This window comes from Zingiber officinale, chromosome 2B (assembly GCF_018446385.1).
Source record: "Zingiber officinale cultivar Zhangliang chromosome 2B, Zo_v1.1, whole genome shotgun sequence".
Lineage (NCBI taxonomy): Eukaryota > Viridiplantae > Streptophyta > Magnoliopsida > Zingiberales > Zingiberaceae > Zingiber > Zingiber officinale.
Window position 1 is genome coordinate 110,263,956 of NC_055989.1, and position 25,254 is coordinate 110,289,209.

Here is a 25,254-nt window from a genome sequence, read left to right on the forward strand (position 1 = left end):
AATATATTTCAAATATATAAAAAAAATTATTTAATTAGAGGAATGAGGTACTAAGTATTTATTTACAGTATGAACATAAACTAGGGTTGTACTTTGCTTAATCAAAGGATTATGGATACTCTAATTCAGCTAACAGCCCAAATAGAAGCCATCTGTAAACACTAAGATTGAGATAGTAAATGAATCAAACGTTTATGAATGATGTCCAACTTAATAAGAATTTATTTATATCCATTCAATACAAATAAAATCAATTAAATAAACAAAACAACTTGTTAAATTAAACAAACAAATTCGAATACATGTATTCAACTCATTAATATTCATGAATAATATTTATGAACAATGTTCCCAAATCATATTCATTAATAAAATTTTTATCAATTTTAAAATGAACAAATAAATTTAAATTATCAAATTCAATAATTAATCAAAGAAATAAAAATTTCAGACAATCAAACAAATTTGAATTAATAGATCGATAACATCTAAACGAATCAAGCTCAAATCAAACTTGAACCAAGTTGAAGCTCATAAAAATAAATCAAGTCAAACTTGAACAATATTTCAATAGCTTAATTCATTTTCAGCTTAGTTTGACTCGATTATTTTATCAAACAAATTTGAACACTCCAAAATTTGAATCGACTTGTTTATCACCCTAACTACGATCAAAATATCCATGTCATCACTTGGGATTATTATGTTGCAATCGATGATCTAACCGAGTATAACTCAAAGCCTTCACTCAGCATTTGCTAGAGAGTCTTCGTTTACATCGAAGGCTTTCCTTGCCAGTTTAAGTTCTTCGTGCATGGCCAACAGTTCAGACGACCGACGGAGCTTTGGTGGATCCTATTCATGAATACCAGAACGAAGAACGGGGTGAAATGCTCAATAGATAAAAAGAGTTGACAAGCTGATAAGTATTTCGACAGTCAAAAAAAAATTGTAGAATAGAACAAGAAGAAAACTAAAGAAAGATGCTAAAGGAAGTTTCTACTTTGAGCAGGAATTCAATTTTCCATTCTATTTTTTCATAGAAAAATAAACAAGATTCCTTTGAAAGTAACTTTTTTGTATCTAATATGTTGGTTTTTATTCAGGTGTTATGGGTAAGTGAAGAAGTTTTTATTCATTAACACTCTTGAATCTGGTTATACAATGGGGAGTTCAGTCGTAAATCTGAGTGGGAAATTAGTTGTAGAAGAGAGAATTTTCTTGCCTAAAAACACGGTTCAAAATCTCAAGTCATGCCGAAATTTCAGTCTTTGACTAAAATAATATTGTTTCAATGTCGTGCCGATGTTTTAATGCATGGTGTTGGTAATGGATTGAAGTTGAAGATAGAAAGAGATGAAACATAAGGAGTCTATGTCAAGCATGATTTTAAATCTTATATCATGTCGGATGAAACAGTTGAAACATATCATTTTGATAAATTACTAAAACTCATACCACTTAGCACAGACACTCTCATTTCTTTTTTTCTTCATCATTTTTCCTTTTTAACCTCCAATTTGTCACCGACACACGATACTAGAATAATATTTTTTCGATCAAAGGCTGAAACTATGACATGGTTCAAGATTTTGAACCATGATGTCAAGTTGTATTCAGTTTCAGTGATTTATCGAAATGATACATTCGACCATTTTATCAGTACAATACTAGATTTCAAATCATGTCTAAAAGTAAATTCTATTAAAAAAAGATTGGCAATGATGAACACCAACCAATTATTTTGTGATTATTAGTTATGGATTAAGATTCAATGAGGCCAAAGTTGCATAATAAAGGTAATGGAGAATGAATCCCTAAATTCTTAAATGACCAAAGGAATGAGTGACATTGTGACAACAGCATGATGGAAAGCAGTTTAATAGAATCAACACGGACAAATCAACTCCGGTTCCAAGAGTCGAAAGAACCCAAAAAGAAATGCATGCAGGTGTAGGTGAAAATAAAACTGAGAAACAGGATAATTTGTCATGGCCACTTCTAAGAATCAAAGAATCTAGTAGACCTATTATATTTTTAAGAGAAAAAAAAGGATCCAGTTTCAGAATTCACATCATACCTTCCGAACGAGATACAAGAAATCTTCAGTCAACAACCTTCCTCTCTTCGTTGCAATGTTTTGTGCTTTATGAACCTGCAAATTCAGGTAAATGGTGCAACCAATTTATTCAGTTTAGCAAGTAAAGGATTGCACAGTATAAAAGACAAAAAAAAAACTACATTGCAGATGCCCAGTTAAAAGCAGGGGCGTAGCCACCTTAAGGAGAGGGGGTGCGACCGCCCCCTCTCACATTTGATTAAAATATATATATATATAATATATAATAATAAACGGATGAACTAAATAGTAGGGCACAAAGTAAAGTAAGGAAGCTAAATTAAAATTGAATCGAGTTTGAACTAAATTCAACGAGTATATATGGAGATAAATATTATGTTGGTTCAAATTGGAAATGATTTGAAGTTGAGTTATGGCCGAACCAAGTTTAATGTTTAAACGAGTTCAAACGATTTAAAAAGAATTAGGATATTTTGGACGAAACCTTTCATTTTTTCCTCTCTCTTCTTCCTATACATGTTACATCCTAACTGTACCGTATGCCACCCCTTCGCTCATTCCTCTCTTTTATTTTTTTTTCCTCTTCTTCCTCGTTTGCTTCTTCTCCTTCTCTTCTCCAACATTAGAAAACCTACAATTTTTTCCTCTCCTCTTCTAAAGCATAAGAGCTTTTTTCTTCTCCTTTCTCTTCTCCAGCAAGTAAGAAATGTAACAACAGTTGCTACCCTCTTCTAGCAACAAGATCAATTGCAGCCATCAACCCCCCTATCTTTTTCCTCTTCTGGTATTATTTAGGATTTTATTGGCACTGCAAAATAGTCATGTCTTGTCTTACCTTGCTCTCTTTGTGTTATTGTCGAGCTCACCAAAACTAGTCAAGGTTTCTAACAAAGAAAGTAAAGTTCTCCTTTTTTTTACTTCTCCCCCTCTATTTTATCTTCTCTATTTTTCTCAAAATCAATGATCTTCCAAGAGTTGTAAGTTATTCTTTCCTCGTTTCATGAATTTTTGAAATTTGCCCCTCCTAATCGAAAATCCTGGCTACGCCCCTGGTTAAAAGGTGAAGCCACTTTATTCGGTTTAGCAAGTAAGCAAAAGACTACATATGCCTCTCAAAAACAGCAAGTGTTATATTTATTGTTATGAGAATTATATGGGTTTCAGTTGCGATGTCCTCGTGAATACATCAGACATCGTTTAGTGAATTCACATGTTCGTAGTTGTCATGATAATTGGAACCATTAAAAGAAGATGACTGTAGTTACCATATCAGTGATGTATTCTGTAACAATGTCCTCCACCAAAGAAACAGTTTCTGGAAGAGGCTGCAGAACCATAAAAAAAGGACAATTGAGATATAGAGAAGAGTGTGGAAATATTCTTACAGCATTGCTAGTGCAACTCCAAAGCAATTTAACTCATGCAGTTATTATTAAAATGTTCAAGAAATAAGAACCATATAGAATAGTGCCATTCGCTCTTCAAAACTAAATTGAGTAAGCCAGCTTATTAGATGCCCTTGAAATGTCCTGTTACACATCAAGAAAGATCTTTTTCTTCAAAATATTTAGTCCTGTAACCTGGAGACTGCCATTAACTGGGAAATGTTACTCATCCCTCCAAACTAGTTCTAGTCAAGTTGCTCCAAGGTGCTTGGTCAACCTCTCCCCCATTGCATCTTGAGAATAATAGGAAAATCTGCCTCATTGGTGCACTTACTGTGCCGTGCCGATGTTTCAATCTTTGACTAAAACAATACTGTTTTGCTATCATACCAAAGTTTCAGTATATAGTACCGGTGATAAATTAAAAGTGCAAGGAGGAAAGAGATGAAGGAAAAAAAAAAGAGATAAGTGTATGTTTAATGTTTGTTTTTCATATGGAATACTACAATTTGGACATTATCTTGTATGGAGACAAACTATAAAAAAAAACAACATTATCTCAACTTTAGCATGTCAAGTGGTGTCGAATGTTAACATAAAATGATATTTGTCGACATGATTGACACATCAAAATAGGCGACGTTATCCTAATGCTTAGTATCACGTTTCAGTAATTTATCGGAATGATAGTTTTGACTGTTTCACCCGACGCAATTCAAGATTTCAAACCATACTCATGATTTAACAATAAGACTAGTTGCAAAGTCCATGATCAAGCATGTAAATCAACTGAAACCATGAATCCAAGCACCTTGGCAAGAGGTTAAGTACCAAAATGGGTACAGGTTAATGAATTATGCATGAACCTTTCAGTTTCAAATCGTGTTTACAAAATTTGTATCAATTGTCAGCAAATTTGGGTTAATAAAATGCTGTCTGTTAGCATAATCATTCCTTGAAAAGACTATTAAACTAAAATAAAGAAAATGAAAAATGTAATCTAATAGAGAAAGGAGATTGAATTTATGCCAGAAAATTAAAAGATTATTTCAGAGCTGATCAAGTCCAACAGCCTCTCACTTGAATATCTCTGGCTAGTAATGATGGTGGTGGTGGTGGTGGCGGCATTTAACGAGATTAAAGAATAGTATATTTTTTACAATTTTCTCTTCTTCCCAGTTACTCCTACTAGGATTACTTTAGGTAGTAACCAATATGTCAAAACTTGTCCTGTCAATTCATGACAACAAAAGGATATGTGCATTAAATGTAAAAAAAGTAGGGGTGCAAGTTGAGGTAAAACTAATTTAAAGAAATATGTGTCAATTCAAGACAATGAATGTTAAACTCCATAACTGATTTTTATATATTTTTGGGATTTTAACATAAAATCATAAGTGGCATGCCTAAAAGCTCTAAATTGCAAGTAAAAGATAATAAATGATGGAAAAGTGGTAAATAATAGGCAATAAACAAAGATTAGACATATGGAACGCTCACATTTGCATCATCTCCAAAGCCATACATCATGTGTTGCACTGCATGTGGAATCAATAAGGCAAATCAGGAATTAAAGGTGAAGCATTTTCTGTGTATATGTTTGCATAGGTTCTTGGAAAAAGTTACAAGAAATAGCACCAGAAATGAAAATTGTCCTGTGAAAATACTAGGTATGTCACGTAGTACTCAATTCAGAATAAAAAAAGTGCATCAACTAATATCATTGTTAACATATTGTGACAACAGGTCTGGATCAAGCCTGTATGATCCAAAGATGCAATCATCTGCAAGGACATTGGCTGAAGATTTGATTTATTTAATACCTGTTGATTGAACTACTGGCTTGCCTGTTTCTTTGGATGAGTTGCAATTGGTTCTGTGTAGGTCATTAGTCAATTGTAGAAAAGGGATAAGAAGTTGAAAGAGTCTGCATCTGTGTTGATGATATTTTGTGACCTGTGTGCTTTAGGAGCAGGCAGTGTAAAGGGTCTTGGCATCACTTGATTATAACTAAAATGTATTGAATATTGAGCATATTAACGCAAACAGGTAAGAAGTTCACAAATAAAACAACCTTCTCCGTATCTCAGTCTACAAGAAGATCCATGGTTTATTATTTCTCCAAAAAAAACAAAGATCTTGCATTTGCCATCTAATAATTAAAGATGGATAGTCTTGCAATTCAACCTGTTCCTCATCGCAGAAAAAGGGACTGGAAATAGGTCATTCACTACGCCTCCTTAAAACTCTTTACCAAAGCTATGATATTAAGACTTCACAACAAGAAATGAGAAAATTGTTAGCTCATGATAGGAAGAGGACAAGGGAAGCATGATGCCCAGTCATAGAGCCCATCCAAGGATGGGTGCTAACATTTTCGTCCTGTTAGTACAACCCAACCACAAAATCTTGCTTCTTTTGGCTTTGGTCCATGATCAAACAACATCTTAGATCCCCTATTTCACAAGCGCAATAACCATTGAGAGCTTCACCATTCTAATCTCATGGCATATCTCAAAATAGAAGGTGATACAAGAAATTTTTATTTTATAAATTCTACAATTTATAAGGAATTCCAGGAATAATTATTATACAATAAAATATTCACTCTTAGGTTTGCATATATTATGCAGCACATTAACTGCTTCAACATGATAATTTAATTCTGTGCAGACTTAAATTGCTGTTAGTCTAGCATTCAATGTCGCAAAAATAATGCCTTCAACATAACAAATATGAATGACTACTCAGTAATAGTAACATGTTGAGTTCAATATGAATATGATATTCATATGGATGATGGAACATGAAGGTTTCCATGAGAACCTATTTTGGGTTCTTAGCTTCAGGATTGATCTCAATCCTTGCACACAATCCTTTAATATAAGGAGAAAAAAACTCACAGAGATTACTCATAAAAACTTTGCTGACAAGCAATAACGAGTAGAAATGTATGGCCCATTTTCAACACACACTTGACATCTAATTCGGTTTTTGCACAGACATGAGACAAACAATCATAAAACCAGAAAGTGAAGAATGACTATCAAAAGTATGAAGCCTATATGCAATATTTCAGAAGCATCATAGAGAATTATGCCAAGTTCATCAAAGGCTCCAAGGAGGTACAGATGTTAAAAAATGTATTCCACTTGGTCAGTCAGAGAGAACATTATCGGAACAAAAAAAAAAGGAGACAAAATTAAAATTTTCAAAAGGATAGTAAAGGCAGTTGAATGATAGACATCAAACTAACTGTAGAAGTTTGCAAATCTGGGTATGCATCCATGTTGATAATAATAATAAAATTCAAAATATTCTTATGAACAATATCTGCTTTCTAAAAAAATAGCTATGAGGAAGAACAAGAAAGATTAATGTACTCACAATCTTTCTGAAATACACCACGCTTGCGCTTGAGAGAAGCTTCCGATGCCTGAGACGTCCCTACCCTTGGTTTTGCCGGAGGGCCGGAAGAAGACGAATTGTGCATCGGGTAAGCTACGAAATTCCAAATTTACATACAAGAAAGCGAGAATGCATATCAAGATCCTATATTTCTCACAGAAAACCCTAAGAAACACAGAAATTCGGGGGGGAAAATGGAACCAATCCAATGTGAAATCCGAACATTATGAGGAGAACAAGTGCAAACCTTCAACAAAGCATGCGAAGAAAAATGTTCATATTGTAGATAATACCAAAATAGGAAACAAAAAACAATGGAAAGGCGCAATCAAAAAGAAGAAGAAAAAAAAACAAATTCCGGGATCTCTTGCAAGATTGGAAACCCTACGGAATTACTTAACGAGGAACGCCGGAGAAGCTTCGAGGTTCGTATCCGGAGTTGGTCGGCGATGGAGAAGATGCGAAAGAGCTTGGACGTTCGTTCGTCCGAATTCTACTGGCGATTGCGAGTTGCGATTGCGGGAGACGATGGGACAATATTTAGCCCTGATCTATAAAAAATATACAACAAACTTTAATTGTATATTTTTTAATACGTACAAATATTAACAGAAATACTAAATTTATATTAAACGTATAAAAATTAAATTAAATTTTAACTAAATATTTAGTATCAAAATATATGATTGGATGAATAAAACCATCAATCGAATACAAGAATTTTTATAGTAAGTTAACAACAATATTTTAGAAAAATTATTAATATTATTTTAATAATAGAAATAGTATTTGATTTTTGTAAATAATATTATGGATCCTAAATAATTAAAAAAAATTATTATTATTATTTTGTTAAACTACGCAGCTTGTCAAACAAATCATGAGCATTCACAGCCACAAAATCACGACTAGATCGCGACTCGGAAATCATTGGAGAAATGTTCTATCACTTACGGGTCTCATGCATAAGGGTGATTCTTGTTGATCAGAATCTGGTCAGCTAAAATTTTTTATCTTTCAATTGAAATACATGCATGTACATGCATGTAATTAATGTACACATATGATATTACTAAAATACCCATGTGTACACTTGCATGTATTGATTCTAGCTGGCCAGATTCTAGCCATTTAGCATTACCCCATGCATAAATAGGATGTGTAGGAAATTATTTAGTTGAGAAATGTGTGAAAAATATTTTATTACGGATGAGTCACGTGGACGTGGACAGTCAATCTATGATATAAATACTTTATCATGGATGAATCTCATGAGCAAACAAAGAGTGTGCAGCTAACTAGCTATGGACTACGAGCAAAACACACTATCAAGAATGGGTCTCATAGATCAAAATGTATATATACAAAGCAATACTAATCAAGTAAGCAGTAACAACTTATTTAAGAATATGCTCTACACACTATAAAAAATGTAGTGTTCTAAGACGAATTTTTGGACAAATTTATAAAAAAAATTTATCGCAAAAATTTTTTGGACAAATTCTGCTATGAAAAAATTTTCGCCCCAAAATTCTCGTTGCCAACTTGGCGACGAATTTGTGGATGAAATTGACGACGAATAATAATTTTGTTGCCAAATTCGTCACTAATTTTGTAAAAAAAATAATATTCTTCACAAAATTATAACAAAATTAGGGACAAAATTGATGATGAAATTGGCAACGAATTAACGAAATTTATCGTCAATTCGTCCCAAATTTCATCGCAGATTCTAGGACAAATATGTGGATTCGTCCCTTTTGGGGCGAAAGTACAAATTTATCCCAGATTCGTTCCAAATTCTAGGACAAATCTATAAATTCGTCTTAGATTCTTGGACGAATTTTGGGACAAAAATTAATTTGTCGCAAATTTATCGATACACAGTAATTTACGCTAATTTGCCGATAAATTATTTTCGTCGCTAAATTCGTCCTTAAATCCCAAAAAAATTTGCCAGAATCAATTTGTTTTTACAATTTAATCCAATCCAATACTTATATAAATATGTGGTGTACAACAAAATTAAACAATACATCATAAACATTCAACACATCTTAATTAACATTATTACATCCTATTAACATATATAAACATCTATCAATATTTGAAATCGATTCTACAATAATACAAATCTAAAGTTCTCAAAAAGTGATACAAGAAGTTTCTTCTTCAAGACTCCAAGAAGATACAAGTCTAACACTCCAAGAAGTTATACAAGTCCAACACTCCTAGAAGTTAAACAAATTTTTTCAAAATAAACTATACATACATCAACTCATCTTCTTTTTCAACAAAAACTTTATTTTCCACCAAATCTTCTTTTCATGCATAAAAACAAACAAACAAACTAGATCATTTCTAGTAAAAATGGTAATTACTTAGATGATAAAGTTAAGGTAATATTAGAGGTTGGCGACCACCTTGAATATCAATATGTATGTCTTGCTACTTACAAATAATATAGCAAGATGAATTTGAATGCATTTGTTACCAATTTATTATATCTTCTGCCCTTATGATTCATATGCAAACATGAAACATCAATTGTTTTAATTGATAACTATTGCATTAAGAAGTGAAGGAATCATTTTTTTTATTCTCAAGTAAATAATGCCTTTAAGAATTGAAGGAATCTCAAGTAAATAATGCCTTTAGCAGGCTTTGAACTCAGGAATATTTTCAAACAATCATTCTATTTTGCAATCCTTGCCAAGTATCACTATGCTTGCAAGTCTTGCATTTAAACACCTTCCTCTCCACTTTTCTCTCCACTAGCTACAAGTATCATAAATATGATACAACCTATTTCACCACATCAAATTGTAACTACAAGTATCCTAAATATGATACAACATATTTCACCTCATCAAACTGTAACTACAAATATCCTATTAGGTTCCAATCTGACATGGAGAGCAGGGGGTGCTTTCTTAAAATTCTTATCATATAAAAATGTCTCAAATGATAAAAGCACAAAATAGTCAAGATAAATTAGTTGATACTAGTCTTTTAGTGCTCATGGTTACTTTGTTGTTAGTCAAATTCTAATCATAATTCGAAATTCTAGCTAATAATGCAGTAGTTGCAAATTTCAATAAATTTGTAAAAATAATGATGTCCTTATCCATTAACTCTTCAAAATCAACTGATAAAAAAATAAATAAATAAAATTACAAGTACAACATGTTCAACTAAGGGTGTGTTACTTAATAATTACTTTTTCTTCGACATAGATTTTGACTCACCAACCTTGTTAAAAACAAATTAATAATGTTAATTAAAATAAAAAATTAAAAGGTTCACGATCCATGGATTAATGTTTAAAAATATTAATTATAAGACAAATAACATTCAAACATAATTAAAATCATGAAGAACCATTACCACCATCGTTGTGGTCGTCATCGCCATCATCACTGTCATAGGGAGGAGTCTAACTTAAAGCATAGCTCAAGTATAGATGTCGCATGATAAAGTTTTGTTGTTGGCACAACTCTCTCATTTCTTGACCCTTTGCGCCCTTTCTTCATCTCTTTGCAATAATATTCCCTTCAGATTGCTAACCTCTTCAGTCAAGGCATTTACTTGGGCCCTTAGTGCTGGTGAGGTGGAAGAAGATATGTTGGATCGAGTCACACGTAAGAGAGGAGGGAGGGGGGGTGAATCACGTGATTTTAAAAACTTTTATTTTTATTTTGAGATCAAAGTAAATGCAGTAGAAAAATATAAAAATTAAAAGAAAATAAGAAGATAGAAACAGACATGGTCGGTTTTACTTGGTTCGGAACATTCGGCTCCTCTTACTCCAAGACCCAGGTCCCGCGGACCTATCGATGGGTAATCCACTAAAATACCTCTTCCAGAATAGTCAGAAGAGGGAATTGAGTACAAAGAAAGTTGGAACAAGTGCAACACACTACACTTATCCTTTTGCAATAATCAAGTACAGAATTTTAGAGTTACCAAACACTTTTTCGAAAATAGTCATCTCGAGCTCGGTGTTTGGGCAGCTTCTTAGCGGTAGATGGGTGTTACAACATCGTAGTAGAGTCGTAGTAGGAAACCAGAGTAGTCAGAACCTCAATTAGACACGTGGAAGCTTGTGTCTGAGTTGTATTTTGAAGCTTGGTCGAGATGCCCTTATAAAGGGTGTGGAAGGCTCCTTCCATAGACTTGAAGGCGCCTCCAACCTGAGAAATCTAATTTCAAGTTTGTTTCTCCTTATCACCGATGAGTTCTGAACTTTATCCTGTGGAAGGCGCCTTCCATGCACTGAAGGTGCCTTCTATTAATAGTGCAAAGATGCCTTCCTTCACTTGGAAGGCACCTTGGGCACTGTTCACCTGAGGCCTTTTGTGCTCCCTTTGCCTTGCAAAATGTGTTAGTCTAAAACTAAAATATCTGGCCTACAACACAAAGTTAGTACAGTAATAATAAGTAGTAATAATTAGCTTCTATCATCCCTGGACCAAGAACTAGTCAAGGTCTCAGTTTACGGATCCAAAATAAACCTAAACTGGACCGACGCCTACTGTCCCTCAATCGGGACATGCCCTCGCCGGATCACACTCCTCAGTGACTTATCTTCACTTACTAACTTGCAGTCGGTTGACTAGCCTCTTGACCCACCCGGTGTTCATGCTAGTTGTCAGGTCCGTAGACCCAATTGGACGTCTGCCTATTGTTAGGTCCCGCAGACCCAACCAAACTTCCCGCCAAATATCAAGTCGGCCCTTTGATCTATCTGGACTTTGCACCAACTATTGGATCCTCAGACCTAGCTGGATTTCAGCCTAGTGTTAGGTCCTCTAGACCTGTCAACTCCTGTATGCTTGGTAAATCAATTAGATCAAATACAAATCTAACTTAACTCACTTGTCATTCAGCAAAACTTGAGTTAGACCATTAGTGCAAATTGCACCAACAAGATGTATCAACTATTCTTTGGGTTCTGCTCAAGGAACTCATCCCCAATATCCTTCCCCTTTTATTACTCCACTAGCCTCCAGCTATAAACTCAAATTATTTCCAACAGAGGACTCAGACCCCTGAATATTGACACCATCTTGTGAGCATATTTGGTTTAGCTCAAGCTTATCATATTTTTTCTTTGTTTTTAAAACACATATGATATTGATTAGATATAATAGAAACATATATAATATTAAGAGAGAGAAGGTACTTAACTAATAAAATCTAAATTATACATTAAGATCAAATAAATAATAATCCCAACCTTTACTGCTTTTGCTCTAGCTCCACTCCAAGTCTTATCTTTTTTTTTTGGTAAAAGTGTGGGTGAAAGTATCTATGAAAGTAGACTCCTTCCCTATCTCCCTAGTCTAAAAAAATATGATTACAAATAATGAAATAATTTGATATAGATAAAAAACTATTGAGAGAGTTAAAAAATTAACAATCTCTGACTATTCTCATCTATGTTAATGGACCCTCCCACATATATCACAGATGAATCATTAGAATTGTAAGATTGATTCATTCTATTTAGATTACTCCTTTGCTTACTCTCCATCATTGCCCAAAAGTTAGTGATCCTCTCCCAATTTTCATCCATGATGAAGTTTAACTTTTTCCCCCGACTCTTGGCATGATTCAATATATGTTTGATGTGTTTTAAAATATTTTTTGATCTCCATTTCATCAACTGGGTCCCAATTATTTAGCCGTTGAAATGGGAAAAAAAATAATTGTATATTCATTTTAAATTTTAATATAAACTCAAGAACATATACCTTGAACTCACTCCACTATAGTTCTTTTGTGGCCGATAGAGTGCTTGAATATGTCATTGATTCACCTCCCCAATGGTTATTCACAATTCTATTAATTTCATGAATAACCTGTATAATATTTTCAAATATGCATTAAATTACAAATAAACAATGTTAAATAATTAAGATAGATAAAAAATAAAAAATTTTATAGTACTTACAAATCTCCGATGGAGACTACAAAAACTCTATCATTTCTAAACTCAGCAAAGTCAGGAAGATCGGTGGAGACTAGTAACTACACTGACGATGGTACTAGCGGCGGCGAATGCGAAGGCACTAGAGAAAGTGCATAAGATGGTCTAGTCTGATCAAGGGGTGGTGTAGGTACCTGGTAGGTGATGAATCTGTCTGACCCTGTGATCTCCGTCTACGTCCACCCCATCAAAACATATGTTGAAAATTCCAATATAGGATAAAGTAAATTACAAATTTGATGCATAAAAAAGAACATTAAAAAAACTTATCATATTTACTATTGTTGGGGTTGCAAGGTTGCAAACATAGTCCCATATTGGAAACACATGGGAAAGATCATGGGTTTATAAGAGAATAGATATCTCCATTGGCTTGAGGCCTTTTGGGGGGAGCCCAAGAGCAAAACCATGAGGGCTTAGGCCCAAAGTGGACAATATCATGCAATTGTGGAGATATCTAAATTCTTTTCGATCCTACAATTGGTATCAGAGCCCGGACTGCCAGAAGGTTTAACCGCCGACTGTGCACAAGAGCTATGGTCTGATTGAACCATGTGAGTACAATATTGACCTCGAACAAAAAAAATGGGGGCTCCTATGTTTGGATCAAGAGGACCAGACACCAGGCAGGAAGTCCTAGTAGGTCGGGTGGACCGAGGGGCAAGAAGTCCTAGTTGCGGCTAGGCAAGGAAGTCCTAGTAGGTCAGGTAGACCGAGGGGCAAGAAGTCCTAGTAGGTCGGGTAGACCGAGGGGCAGGAAGACCTGGTGGGTCGAGGATCGGACGTGGGAAGCCCATGGTCCTTTGTTTGAGGGGGGATTGTTGGAGTTGCAAGGTTACAAACATAGTCCCATATTGGAAACACATGGGAAAGATCATGGGTTTATAAGAGAACAGATATCTCCATTGGCTTGAGGCCTTTTGGGGGAAGCCCAAGAGCAAAACCATGAGGGCTTAGGCCCAAAGTGGACAATATCATGCAATTGTGGAGATATCTAAATTCTTTTCGATCCTACAACTAGAAGCTCCTAGAATAAGGGGGAAAATATGAGATGTCGCTTCTAATGACTTATAGGAAAAAATATAGTGTATTAACAGATAAAATATATATAATTAAAAATGAGACAGTATATAAAAAAACTCATTGAGCTATGAGTTTGGTAAATTTGCTAATGTGCTTGTAAAAAATCCAGTACCACATATGGAAAAAAATATGGCAAATTTTTTAAATTAAGCTAACAAAACATATCCATCATAAAAAATCAAAGTCCTCATTGTCATTATCATCCTCATCATCGTCTTCATCCTCGTCCTCGTCCTCGTTATCATCATCATCATCAATTTCACTTGTATCCATGTTTATCATTACACCGCTGGGATTTCGTAAAGTTGGAATAATGTATTCCTCAATGTTGGTGCAATATCCCTTAGGTCAAGGTTGACTGGTTTGACCAAGCTTGAGTCTTGGTCATAGTTTCGATGTTTGACAATACATGTAGACACATGGACAATGCAGGTGCAGTTGTTCATATGGGGAGATTCTGATCAGGGACTGATCAGTGTGAATGAAGAAGAGTCAAGTAGGTCAAAAGTGATCGGATACCTGACTGGGAAGTCCTAACTGGAAGGTTAGGCAGAGAAGAAAGTTCTAGTGAGTGAAGCTAGGCAGAAGGAAATCCCGCTGAGTGAAGCCAGGTGAAAGTCCTAGTGAGTGAAGCTAGGCAGAAGGAAATCCTGGTGAGTGAAGCCAGGTGAAAGTCCTAGTGAGTGAAGCTAGGCAGAAGGAAGTCCTAGTGAGTGAAGCTAGGCAGATGGAAAACCCTAGTGAGTGAAGCTAGGTGAAAGCCCTGGTGAGTGAAGCCAGGCAAGGGAAAATCCAGATGGATCAAGGATGATCGGACATCTGGTGTTGGGAAGTCCAAGTAGGTCAAGGGAGTGACCGGATACTTGGCACGAAGAGAAAAGTCCAAGTAGGTCAAAGGGATTGATCGGACACTTGGTGGGGAGTTCTGGCAGGTCAAGGGAGTGACCAGATGCTAGGTATGATGTACCAACAGGTCAAGGTTGACCGGATATTGGTTTGAGAGGCTTGGGACTTGGTTTTGGGCAAAAACCAAGAGCTGGATCGATCAGTGGATCGATCCAGGCCTTTCCTAGCGAACAGAGAGCCTCTGAATCGATCAGTGGATCGATCCAGAGGTCCCAATCGATCAGCCGATCGATTGGGACGCTGCTACTTCGCGCGATAAGCGCTGGATCGATGCATGGATCGGTCCAGGCGTTTTTCCAGAGCACAGAGGCGCTCTGGATCGATCCGTGGATCGATCCAAAGCCTCCCCGATCGATTGGGAGTTTTTGAATCGATCGGAATCCGACCGTTGCGTCGTATTTGAGTTGCAGGCGAGCCTCTCCTTCGGCATCCCTTCACCGATTCATTTCAGATCTCTCGCCAGCTCCTCCACAGCGCTCTCAAAGCTCAAATCGCCAGTTCTTGAAGGATCTTGGAGGTTTTCCAAGTCAAGAGGCGGATCAAAGTTAAGAAGAGAAGCTAGGGTTAGAGTTTTCTGTACTCATTGTAAGCTTTGCGCTTGTATTTTGTTTTCCCTTCCCTTTCTTCTTGTATTGAGAGTCTTGTAGGGCTTCTCCGCCTTTGGTAGTTACCATAAAGGAGAGTTTTATTAGTGGAGGGTGTGTGAGTAGGTGTGGATCCTTGGATTAGTCATCTCTTGTGAGGTGGATACCAAGTAAACCAACCGTGTTAGCGTTGTATGTTTTTGTTTCTTGTATTTTCGCTGCACATCTTTAAAGAAACAAGTAACGTCAACCACGAAGCACGCGACGAGCTATTCACCCCCCCCTCTAGCTACTTTTCGGTCCTAACAAGTGGTATCAGAGCGAGGTTGCTCTTCACCGGAATCATCGCCGGAAGAGTCAAGCATAACAAGAAGAGCTAGAGGGTGAAGAAGTTGAAGCAAAATTGTCAAAGTCAAAGAAATTCAAAAGCTCAACTTCTACAATGGAATTCCGAGATGGGCTCGGATTCGACACGAGGGTGGCTCCACTATACACCTCCACGAGCTTCGATTCTTGGAAATCGAGAATCGAAAATTTTCTTATGATGGAGATAGAGCAATGGTTTTCTCTTATGGAAGGCTTCAAGACTCCAACAAATTCAAAGGGCAAAGTTCTCAAGAGGAGTAAGTGGAGCCAAGAGCAAGTTCAAAGATGCGAGGCCAATGACAAAGTGACCAAGCTTTTGGTCAATTTATTGCTAAGCACCATCCTTTGTAAAATTGGAGAATTTGAAGATGCAAAGAAATTATGGAGTAAATTGGCCAAGCTTCATAAAGAGATCCCCTCCACTGTACAAGAGCAAGAAGAATCCAGAGAGGGTGACTCCTTGGAGCAAGACCAAGAGGAGGACTCCGAGGTTGAGAGATGCTCAACCTCCGAAGAAAAAGTCCAAGAAGAAGCTTCATCTTCAAGGGAGTGCAATGAAGAGAACAAGGAGGGAGTATACTCCTTGTTTCATGTACAAGATGATGAAGCCTCCACCTCTAGGATTGAGGGGGAGCAATATTTAGTGACGCCGGATCAAGAAGAAGGAGAAGCTTCTACATCCGGGTCAAATGGAGAAGAGGCTTCCACCTCTATAAGTCAAGCAAAATCTAATGGAGGAGCATCATCATCGGATCAAGAAGAAGCCTCAACCTCCGGATCCAAAGGAGAAAATGCCATCCCTACACAAGAAGGTATAAATGTTTCAATTAAAAATAAAAATCATATAATATGTTTTGAGTGTAGGGAAAGTGGGCACTACAAGAGCAAGTGTCCCAACTTGGCCAAGAAGAAGGGTCAAGTGACACAAAAGGGCAAGGAGAAGCCCAAGGAGACCACCCCCGGGACAAAGAAGAGCAAGGAGCACATTGTGTGCTTCTTGTGTCAACAAAAAGGGCATTACCAAAGTCAATGCCCCAAGGGGAAGAAGATGGTCAAGGCTCAAGGAGGCACTAGTCAAGGGGGAGCCTCCAAGGTAAAGAAGAAGGTAATGTTTATTGAGCCTACCCCTTTACGTTATGGTAAAAAGCATGATAGTTCTAATTTCTATCATTTTAATGCTATTTACCATGAAAATAGGAAGCATGATAGTGTTAAGGAAAAATATATAGCTTTTCATGCTAAAACTACCACACCTAGGGTTAGGAAGGTAGATGAAAATCTAGGTAAGAAAACTAAGGGTTTTAGTTATAAGCCTAGAAATAAAAATGCTCATGGGTTTAATGAAAAACCAAAATCTAAGGATTTAATGGTAGAAAATCAAGCCTTGAGGTCAAGGCTTGATAAAATTGAAAAGACCCTAAAAAGGATGAAAAATATCCTATTAGGGCAAAATGAGCATAACCTAGGTTTAGGGGTACAAAAGTCATCCAATGGCAATAGAGGTTTGGGATACAAACTCAAAGCTAAAAAGGATGTGCCTAGTTATCATAGGGTTCCATATAGTTATGGAACAAGCCCTAAGTCTAGTGGGCAAGCCAAAAATACAAGGGAAGATATCCCTAGAAGTATCTTTGCAACCAAAGTGACTAAGACTTCTAAGAAGTCTAAGAAAGTCACTAACAAGGTCACAAGGGAGGCTATCCCTCGAGTTGACCTAGAAAATGTGACCAAGGCTTCTAAGAAGCCCAACAAGGTCACTAGGAAGGTATCTAGGGAAGTTATCCCTAGTGAGTACCTAGAGCATCCAAGGAGCACCAATAGGTGTTGGGTTCCTAGGAGCATCTTCTCTACCCCATAGATGGGTTAGAGAGTGTCAACTCCGATTAGAAGGGTAGGTAACCCAACTTTGAGGAAATTGACACTCAAGGAGCATTTTCAAGGTTTTTGTTAATCCTTGAAAATGAAATGGAATTATCATTTACTCTTTGAAAGAGTAAAATGTGCCTAATGGTAGAAAAATTGATTTTATCTTTAATGGCATAAATTGGGAAAACCTAGAGAAATACCAAGTTGGGATTTTGGTATTCTCTTAGAAATTTAAGGCAATCCGGGCCTTGATTTATGTGTTTACTCTGGAGGAAAAATGGAATATGCCAACAGTTGAGGATATGCTTAATTTTTAAGTGGCATAAACAAATCAAGAGAAATAGAAATGTCAATTTAGGTTTTGGCACTTCTTTGAAGCATTTAGGGCAATCTAGGTTTAACGTTTTAAGTTAAAACAAGTGAAGATAGCTAAGTGGTTAAGGATACTTAGATAGACAATCTAGGTATATTTTATTTATGCTAAACCTTGCCATGATTGTTTGTCCATCATATGTCATGACATCATGTCTATTTTTGCATTCATGTTTTATTATGAAAAATCCAAAAATATCATGTCATGACATTCATACATCATGTAGTTATATGATATTTTCGTTTGAAAAATTATTTCCTTTTGATGTATGCCATAACATATTCATGAATTAAGCTTAATTCCTTGTAATTAAGGACAAATGACATTTAACAATACTTATTAACAAGTGACATCCTAGGTGGATGTCTGATATCTCTAAAATGCCTAGATATATATGCATGATCCCTAGAATAGGGCAAAACCAAAATCTCACATCTCACAAGGACTATAAGGTGACTTGTATGTGTTTTAGTGCACATTAGGTACAAGTGAGATGTTAGGAAGATGAACAAAACTCAAGATGTTGATTTAGTGCATTCTTTTGAGTTTTAGGTTCATCAAAACACATAGTTATGTGTTTTCCCATCATTGGGAAAGCTAATGTACAAGTCATGTGCATTAAGCCCAAGAAACATGATGGGATATTAGTTTTGAAAAGGTTTTTAAAATGATTTTGGAAAACCTTGGTGAAGGCTATCTTTTGATAGTAATCACCATTAAATAGTTAGACACAAACTTGAAGAAAACACTAAAGTTTATGCAAGTTTTCAAGTTTGTGTCAATCTTTGAAAATATGATGTATTTTCATAGAAAACTATTTTTCCTTGATAGTATATACCCTAAATAATGTCTACACAAATTTTCACGATTTTTGGATTTTTGTAGAATTTTCTAAGGGTTTCTGAAGTTGACTGAAATGGAATTTCAGCAACTATCAGAACTCCAATCGATCAGTGGATCGATTGGAGTGCCTCAATCGATCAGCCGATCGATTGAGAAGGCATTTCTCGCGAGCAGAAGCTCGCTGGATCGATCAATGGATCGATCCAAGAATACTGAATCGATCAATGGATTAATTCAGCAGGGTTCAATCAATTAGAACCCAACTCCAATCGATCGAAGATGCTGATTTTGGCTGGGAAAGCTTATTTTCAACATTTTGAACCTATTTTAGTCTAGGTAACCATTCCTAACCCCTCAAAATACATTTGTATACATAAAAAGGGTGTTTTCATGTTGAAAACAAGGATGGATTGGTTAAGGGAGACTAAGTTGAAGTTTAGGTTGAGGTTTGCTTCAAATTTTTGAACATTTGAACCTCAAAACTTCTAAATTTGGGTTTCCTAAAGGTTTAGGGATTCCAAATCATTGTTGGTGCAATGACAGAAGTTACTACCATGTCTTTAGGGGGAGGGACTCTTTAAAGACATGAAAAATTATTTTTCATGCACCCTGAAAGGTGGTTAACCTTCTTTAGAGAAAATGCTCATGAATGAGCGTTTGAACTTGAAATGGGGAGTGAATATCCTCATTATTTCAAGTGGTATTTCAAATGGTTGAAAAATGCTCAAGGTTGGGCATTTGTCTACTTTGAGGGAGAATGTAGGGAAAATGAAGGGTATGAGACCTTCATTATGATGTTGATCACGACCTTGAGAAACTCTTCAGGGGGAGAATTTAAAAAGGGATAAAGGTTCAACGAGTGAAGTTGTAACCAATGATGAGTCTCTCCTCAGGGGGAGAGATAGTGGTTGTTTGATGTGTGCCAATAGGGGGAGAATGTGTGGTTTAAGTTAGACCTTCATTACCTATGGGGGAGGTCATAGGGGGATAATGAAGGGAACCAACATTCATACTTTGGCATGAAGAGAGTTAAGGCTATGGGATTAGCTTAACTCAGAGTAGTCCTAACTTAAAGGTATTGTCAAACATCAAAAAGAGGGAGATTGTTGGTGCAATATCCCTTAGGTCAAGGTTGACTGGTTTGACCAAGCTTGAGTCTTGGTCATAGTTTCGATGTTTGACAATACATGTAGACACATGGACAATGCAGGTGCAATTGTTCATATGGGGAGATTCTGATCAGGGACTGATCAGTGTGAATGAAGAATAGTCAAGTAGGTCAAAAGTGACCGGATACCTGACTGGGAAGTCCTAACTGGAAGGTTAGGCAGAGAAGAAAGTCCTAGTGAGTGAAGCTAGGCAGAAGAAAATCCTGGTGAGTGAAGCCAGGTGAAAGTCCTAGTGAGTGAAGCTAGGCAGAAGGAAATCCTGGTGAGTGAAGCCAGGTGAAAGTCCTAGTGAGTGAAGCTAGGCAGAAGGAAGTCCTAGTGAGTGAAGCTAGGCAGATGGAAAACCCTAGTGAGTGAAGCTAGGTGAAAGCCCTGGTGAGTGAAGCCAGGCAAGGGAAAATCCAGATGGATCAAGGATGATCGGACATCTGGTGTTGGGAAGTCCAAGTAGGTCAAGGGAGTGACCGGATACTTGGCACGAAGAGAAAAGTCCAAGTAGGTCAAAGGGATTGATCGGACACTTGGTGGGGAGTTCTGGCAGGTCAAGGGAGTGACCAGATGCTAGGTATGATGTACCAACAGGTCAAGGTTGACCGGATATTGGTTTGAGAGACTTGGGACTTGGTTTTGGGCAAAAACCAAGAGCTGGATCGATCAGTGGATCGATCCAGGCCTTTCCTAGCGAACAGAGAGCCTCTGAATCGATCAGTGGATCGATCCAGAGGTCCCAATCGATCAGCCGATCGATTGGGACGCTGCTGCTTCGCGCGATAAGCGCTGGATCCATGCGTGGATCGATCCAGGCATTTTTCCAGAGCACAGAGGTGCTCTGGATCGATCCGTGGATCGATCCAAAGCCTCCCCGATCGATTGGGAGTTTTTGAATCGATCGGAATCCGACCATTGCGTCGTATTTGAGCTGCAGGCGAGCGTCTCCTTCGACATCCCTTCACCGATTCATTTCAGATCTCTCGCCAGCTCCTCCACAGCGCTCTCAAAGCTCAGATCGCCAGTTCTTGAAGGATCTTGGAGGTTTTCCAAGTCAAGAGGCGGATCAAAGTCAAGAAGAGAAGCTAGGGTTAGGGTTTTCTGTACTCATTGTAAGCTTTGCGCTTGTATTTTGTTTTCCCTTCCCTTTCTTCTTGTATTGAGAGTCTTGTAGGGCTTCTCCGCCTTTGGTAGTTACCATAAAGAAGAGTTTTATTAGTGGAGAGTGTGTGAGTAGGTGTGGATCCTTGGATTAGTCACCTCTTGTGAGGTGGATACCAAGTAAACCAACCGTGTTAGCGTTGTATGTTTTTGTTTCTTGTATTTCCGCTGCACATCTTCAAAGAAACAAGTAACGTCAACCACGAAGCACGCGACGAGCTATTCACCCCCCCCTCTAGCTACTTTTCGGTCCTAACACTCAATCTGAAAGGTGTTCGCAACTTCCTCTTGTTGATATACAATGTTTTCTCAATGTGCCTCAATTTTCTTCGTGCTTTGGTTTTACAAACAACCCACTAATCAAATTTATCATGTTTCAAAGTAGGATATGAAGAATAGAATACTTGAATTTCTTGTCGTGCCAACACAAATGACTCATATCTCTTATAAAATCTCTTATGATTTATTTCAATCAAATTATAATGTGGATGCGCCTTCATCCCTTTGACAGGGTCAAACCAGCGACACATAAATAAGATTGTTGGATCGAGATCGTGCTAGAGGGGGGTGAATAATGCTCGTGGCTTTCACACGTTTTGTAATCAAAAAATGTATAAGTAAATGCACAGCGGAATAAGAAAAACAAACACACACACACAAAACAAGGACACCAAGATTTACTTGGTTCGGAGCCTAGGACGATTTCTACTCCAAGGCCCGCGATCGTTAATCGCTTTCGGTGGGCAACAACTATAATATCGTTAAAGTGTTATAATTTAAAGTACAATTAAAAGTAGTAATTAAATGTACCAACAACAAAAGAATATGGCAAATTCTGAGCTTTGGGTCGTTGGCGTCAAGTTGTAGCTTTGTCTGAACTTCTCATTAGCAGCTTGTTGCAGACAGATCGCTTGATGCTTGATTCCTTGAGCTGCTGGTCGAAGTGGCCTTAAATAGGCTGTTGAGGGTGCCTCCAAGTCCTCATGGAGGCACCTCAAGGGTGAAGTTCTATCCCTCTTCCTGCATTGCGATAAGCCTCCGCTGCCTGCTGCTTATCCTGCCTAGAGGCGCCTTCATTGCTCCATGGAGGCGCCTCAAGCCTAGCATCCAAGGCGCCTCAGCCTCCCTCGAGGGCACCTCCGCCTCCCTCGAGGGCGCCTCCAAGCTTGATACGCAGACTTCTTCTCCCTTGCACTCGAGGTGCCTCAAGCTCCATGAGGGCACCTCAGGTACTGTTCATCCGAGGCATTATGTGCACTTTAGTCCCTGCAAAATATGTTAGTCCACAAACCACACACATACCCTACAAGACAAAGTTAGCATGATATAAATACAGTAAATGAAATATTTGACAATCTCCGGACTGCCCGGTTCTGACTTCAGATTTCCGACCGGAAACCCTAGGTCGAACCGACGCCTATTGTTCCCTCTTCCGGGGAACGCGCCCTCACCTACTCCACTCAGGAGAGTATACCTGTTGCCAGTTCGATCCTCCAGATCGACTGGACTTTTGCTCAGCGCTCAAGTCTTCAGGACTTTCTGCTGGACGTCCGCTCCACGACCCGCCCAGTCTTTCCACCCGGTCTGCGCCACCGGGATTTTCACCTAGAGTCCTCGACTCAAGGACTTTTGCCCGAAGACCTCGACCCGCCAAGGCTTTCCACATAGGGTTACCACCCCCTAGGATTTTCCACATGCCTAACCGCAGTTAGGACTTTCCTGAAAAGCTCATTCAAGCATATTAGATAACAATTAAACTTAACTTTGAATCCCTTTTGCCATTATCAAAACTAAGGTTCGATCGTCGGATGCTTCCCGCATCAACAATCTCCCCCTTTTTGATTATGACAACTGAAATTCAAAGTTAAGCAACACAATATAATAAAGATAAGAAGCATCACTACCATAAGCACAAGCACAAATTTAGCACATACAAAGCTCCCCCTTAATAACAGCTCCCCCTTTAGACTATAAAATTTTTAAAAATTTCAAAATTTCTTTGACTTTCTTAGACTCTCCCCCTTTGCCATATATCAAAAATAAATAAGAGAGAAAACTAGAAATGAATGTAGGCCTTAGCATGTTCTGAAAACTTACTTAGCTTTAAAAAGATTAAAAACTTTTAAATAGAGGAAACACTTTGGTCATACTTAGCTTTTTAGAATTATTTTTCTTGTTAAAGTTTTTTGCTAAATGAAATCAAAACATTGATTGATAACTTTGGTCGAATAATATTTAGCTAAATGAATTATTTTGACTTTGAAAGGTAACTTAGCTGGAAGTACTTTGCCAAATTTAACAAGCTTTTGAGAGACACTTAGCATAAAATTTTCCTTTTTGATAATTTTGAAAAATGCTTAACTTGAAAAACTTGTAAAATTTTAACTAAGGTCATTTTCACTTTGGAGAATATACCAAAAAAATATTCCTAAAATCCAATCATGAGTAACTGAAATTCCTTGGTCACATGTCTAACCATTAGTTACTAGCTGATTACATAGAGAGCAACAACTTTCACTTGGCTAGTCAAGTTAAGTTAGTGATCCAGTTATATTTGACTAAGTCTGGATAACTTAACTGGATTACTGTTATTTTAGTGTTTAATGTCCCGACTTATTGCGATGCACAGAAATAACATTCGAAGTCTAGACTGTACCCTATGCATCTCACCCCATTCTAAGTGTTTCAAACACAAACAAGTTATGCCTAGTGTGTTTATGAGATGCTCTGGCTGAAATCTAGGGGAACATGATTTCTAGGGTTAATGCCTAGGCTAAGTCCAAATTGTGAAAATCTAAGAAATTGGGATTTTTTGAAAATATTATTTTTCCTAGAATTTTAAAACCAATTTGATAAAATATAGTAAACAGAAAATAAGTTCTATTCTACTAAGCACATTCCTATTTGTCTTCTAAGTGTACTGAACTCAAGTTCAGGTAAGGGCTTTGTGAATATGTCAGCCAGATTTGATTTGGACTCAACATAGTTAAGTACAATATCACCCTTAGCTACATGACCCCTTACAAAATGGTGTTTTACTTCTATATGTTTAGTCCTTGAGTGATGAATTGGGTTCTTAGTTAGATTAATTATATTGAACTTATATTATCAATTGAAATTTTTGTTTTTTGATATTCTAGTTGATAATCTTTAAGGGTATGCATCATCCATAATAATTGAGATGCACATTCTCCTAGGGCTATGTATTCAGCCTCAATGGTAGATAAAGTAACACAGTATTGCTTTCTGCTTGACCAACTTACTAGGAATTAACCTAGGAATTGACAGCGGTCACTTGTGCTTTTTCTGTCAAACTTGCACCCGGCATAGTCTGAGTCAGAATAGCCAGTTAGGTCAAAGGTGCAAGACCTAGGGCACCAGAGTCCTACATTTAAAGTTTCCTTAATATACCTAAGTATTCTTTTAACAAAGGTTAAGTGAGACTCTTTTGCACAAGATTGGTATCTTGCACACATACCTACTGCAAAAAGAATGTCCGGTCGACTTGCAGTTAGGTACAGTAGATTTCCTATCGCACTTCGATAGTATTTCAAGTCTACTGGTTTTCTTTCTAAGTCTGAGTCAATTTTAACGTTGGTAGCCATTGGTGTATTAATAATTTTTGAATTTTTCATTCCAAATTTTTTAATTAATTCCTTCGCATATTTTGTTTGGAAAATATAAATTCCATCTTTTGTTTGTTTAATTTGTAAATCTAGGAAAAAAATTAAGTTCACCTACTAGACTCATTTCAAACTCATTTTCCATTAATTTGGTAAATTCTTTTAGAAATTTGGAATTAGTTGAACCAAAAATTATATCATCTACATATATTTGAGTTATAAAAATGTCATTTTCTAAGGTTTTTATAAACAGAGTTGGGTCTATTTGACATTGGTTGAACCCTTTAGATATTAGATAATTGGATAGACATTCATACCACGCCCTTGGTGCTTGTTTTAGTCCATATAGGGCCTTTTTTAGTTTAAAGACATGATTTGAAAATTCTAAGTCCTCAAATCCTGGGGGTTGACCTACATACACCTCGTC

General features: G+C 37.0%; 1 protein-coding gene across 3 annotated transcripts; it reads right to left on the bottom strand.

Annotated features, from left to right (window-relative positions):
* Positions 1 to 524: 524 nt before the first annotated feature.
* LOC122046777 (transcription initiation factor TFIID subunit 13-like) lies at positions 525 to 7,430 on the bottom strand. 3 transcript variants are annotated; one of them, XM_042607638.1, is made up of 6 exons: positions 7,275 to 7,430; positions 6,853 to 6,966; positions 4,966 to 5,003; positions 3,346 to 3,405; positions 2,081 to 2,155; positions 525 to 855 (listed from the first exon to the last, which is right to left on the bottom strand). In XM_042607638.1, exons 2-6 carry the CDS (start codon positions 6,956 to 6,958, stop codon positions 745 to 747), a joined length of 390 nt encoding a protein of 129 aa, XP_042463572.1. In that variant the 5' UTR covers positions 6,959 to 6,966; positions 7,275 to 7,430; the 3' UTR covers positions 525 to 744. The 3 variants fall into 3 exon arrangements, with proteins under 3 accessions (XP_042463572.1, XP_042463571.1, XP_042463573.1); XM_042607637.1 differs by having other exon boundaries at positions 7,262 to 7,423; XM_042607639.1 differs by having other exon boundaries at positions 7,270 to 7,421.
* Between the last annotated feature and the right edge of the window lie 17,824 nt (positions 7,431 to 25,254).

What these genes read in the sequence shown, in the direction of transcription:
- LOC122046777 (XM_042607638.1), bottom strand. Translation starts at nt 6,958, where the DNA reads ATGCACAATTCGTCTTCTTCCGGCCCTCCGGCAAAACCAAGGGTAGGG. An exon ending in TGGTGTATTTCAGAAAGATT is followed by an intron (nt 5,004 to 6,852) that starts GTGAGTACATTA and finishes TTCCACATGCAG; the next exon opens with TGCAACACATGATGTATGGC. An exon ending in GCTTTGGAGATGATGCAAAT is followed by an intron (nt 3,406 to 4,965) that starts GTGAGCGTTCCA and finishes ATGGTTCTGCAG; the next exon opens with CCTCTTCCAGAAACTGTTTC.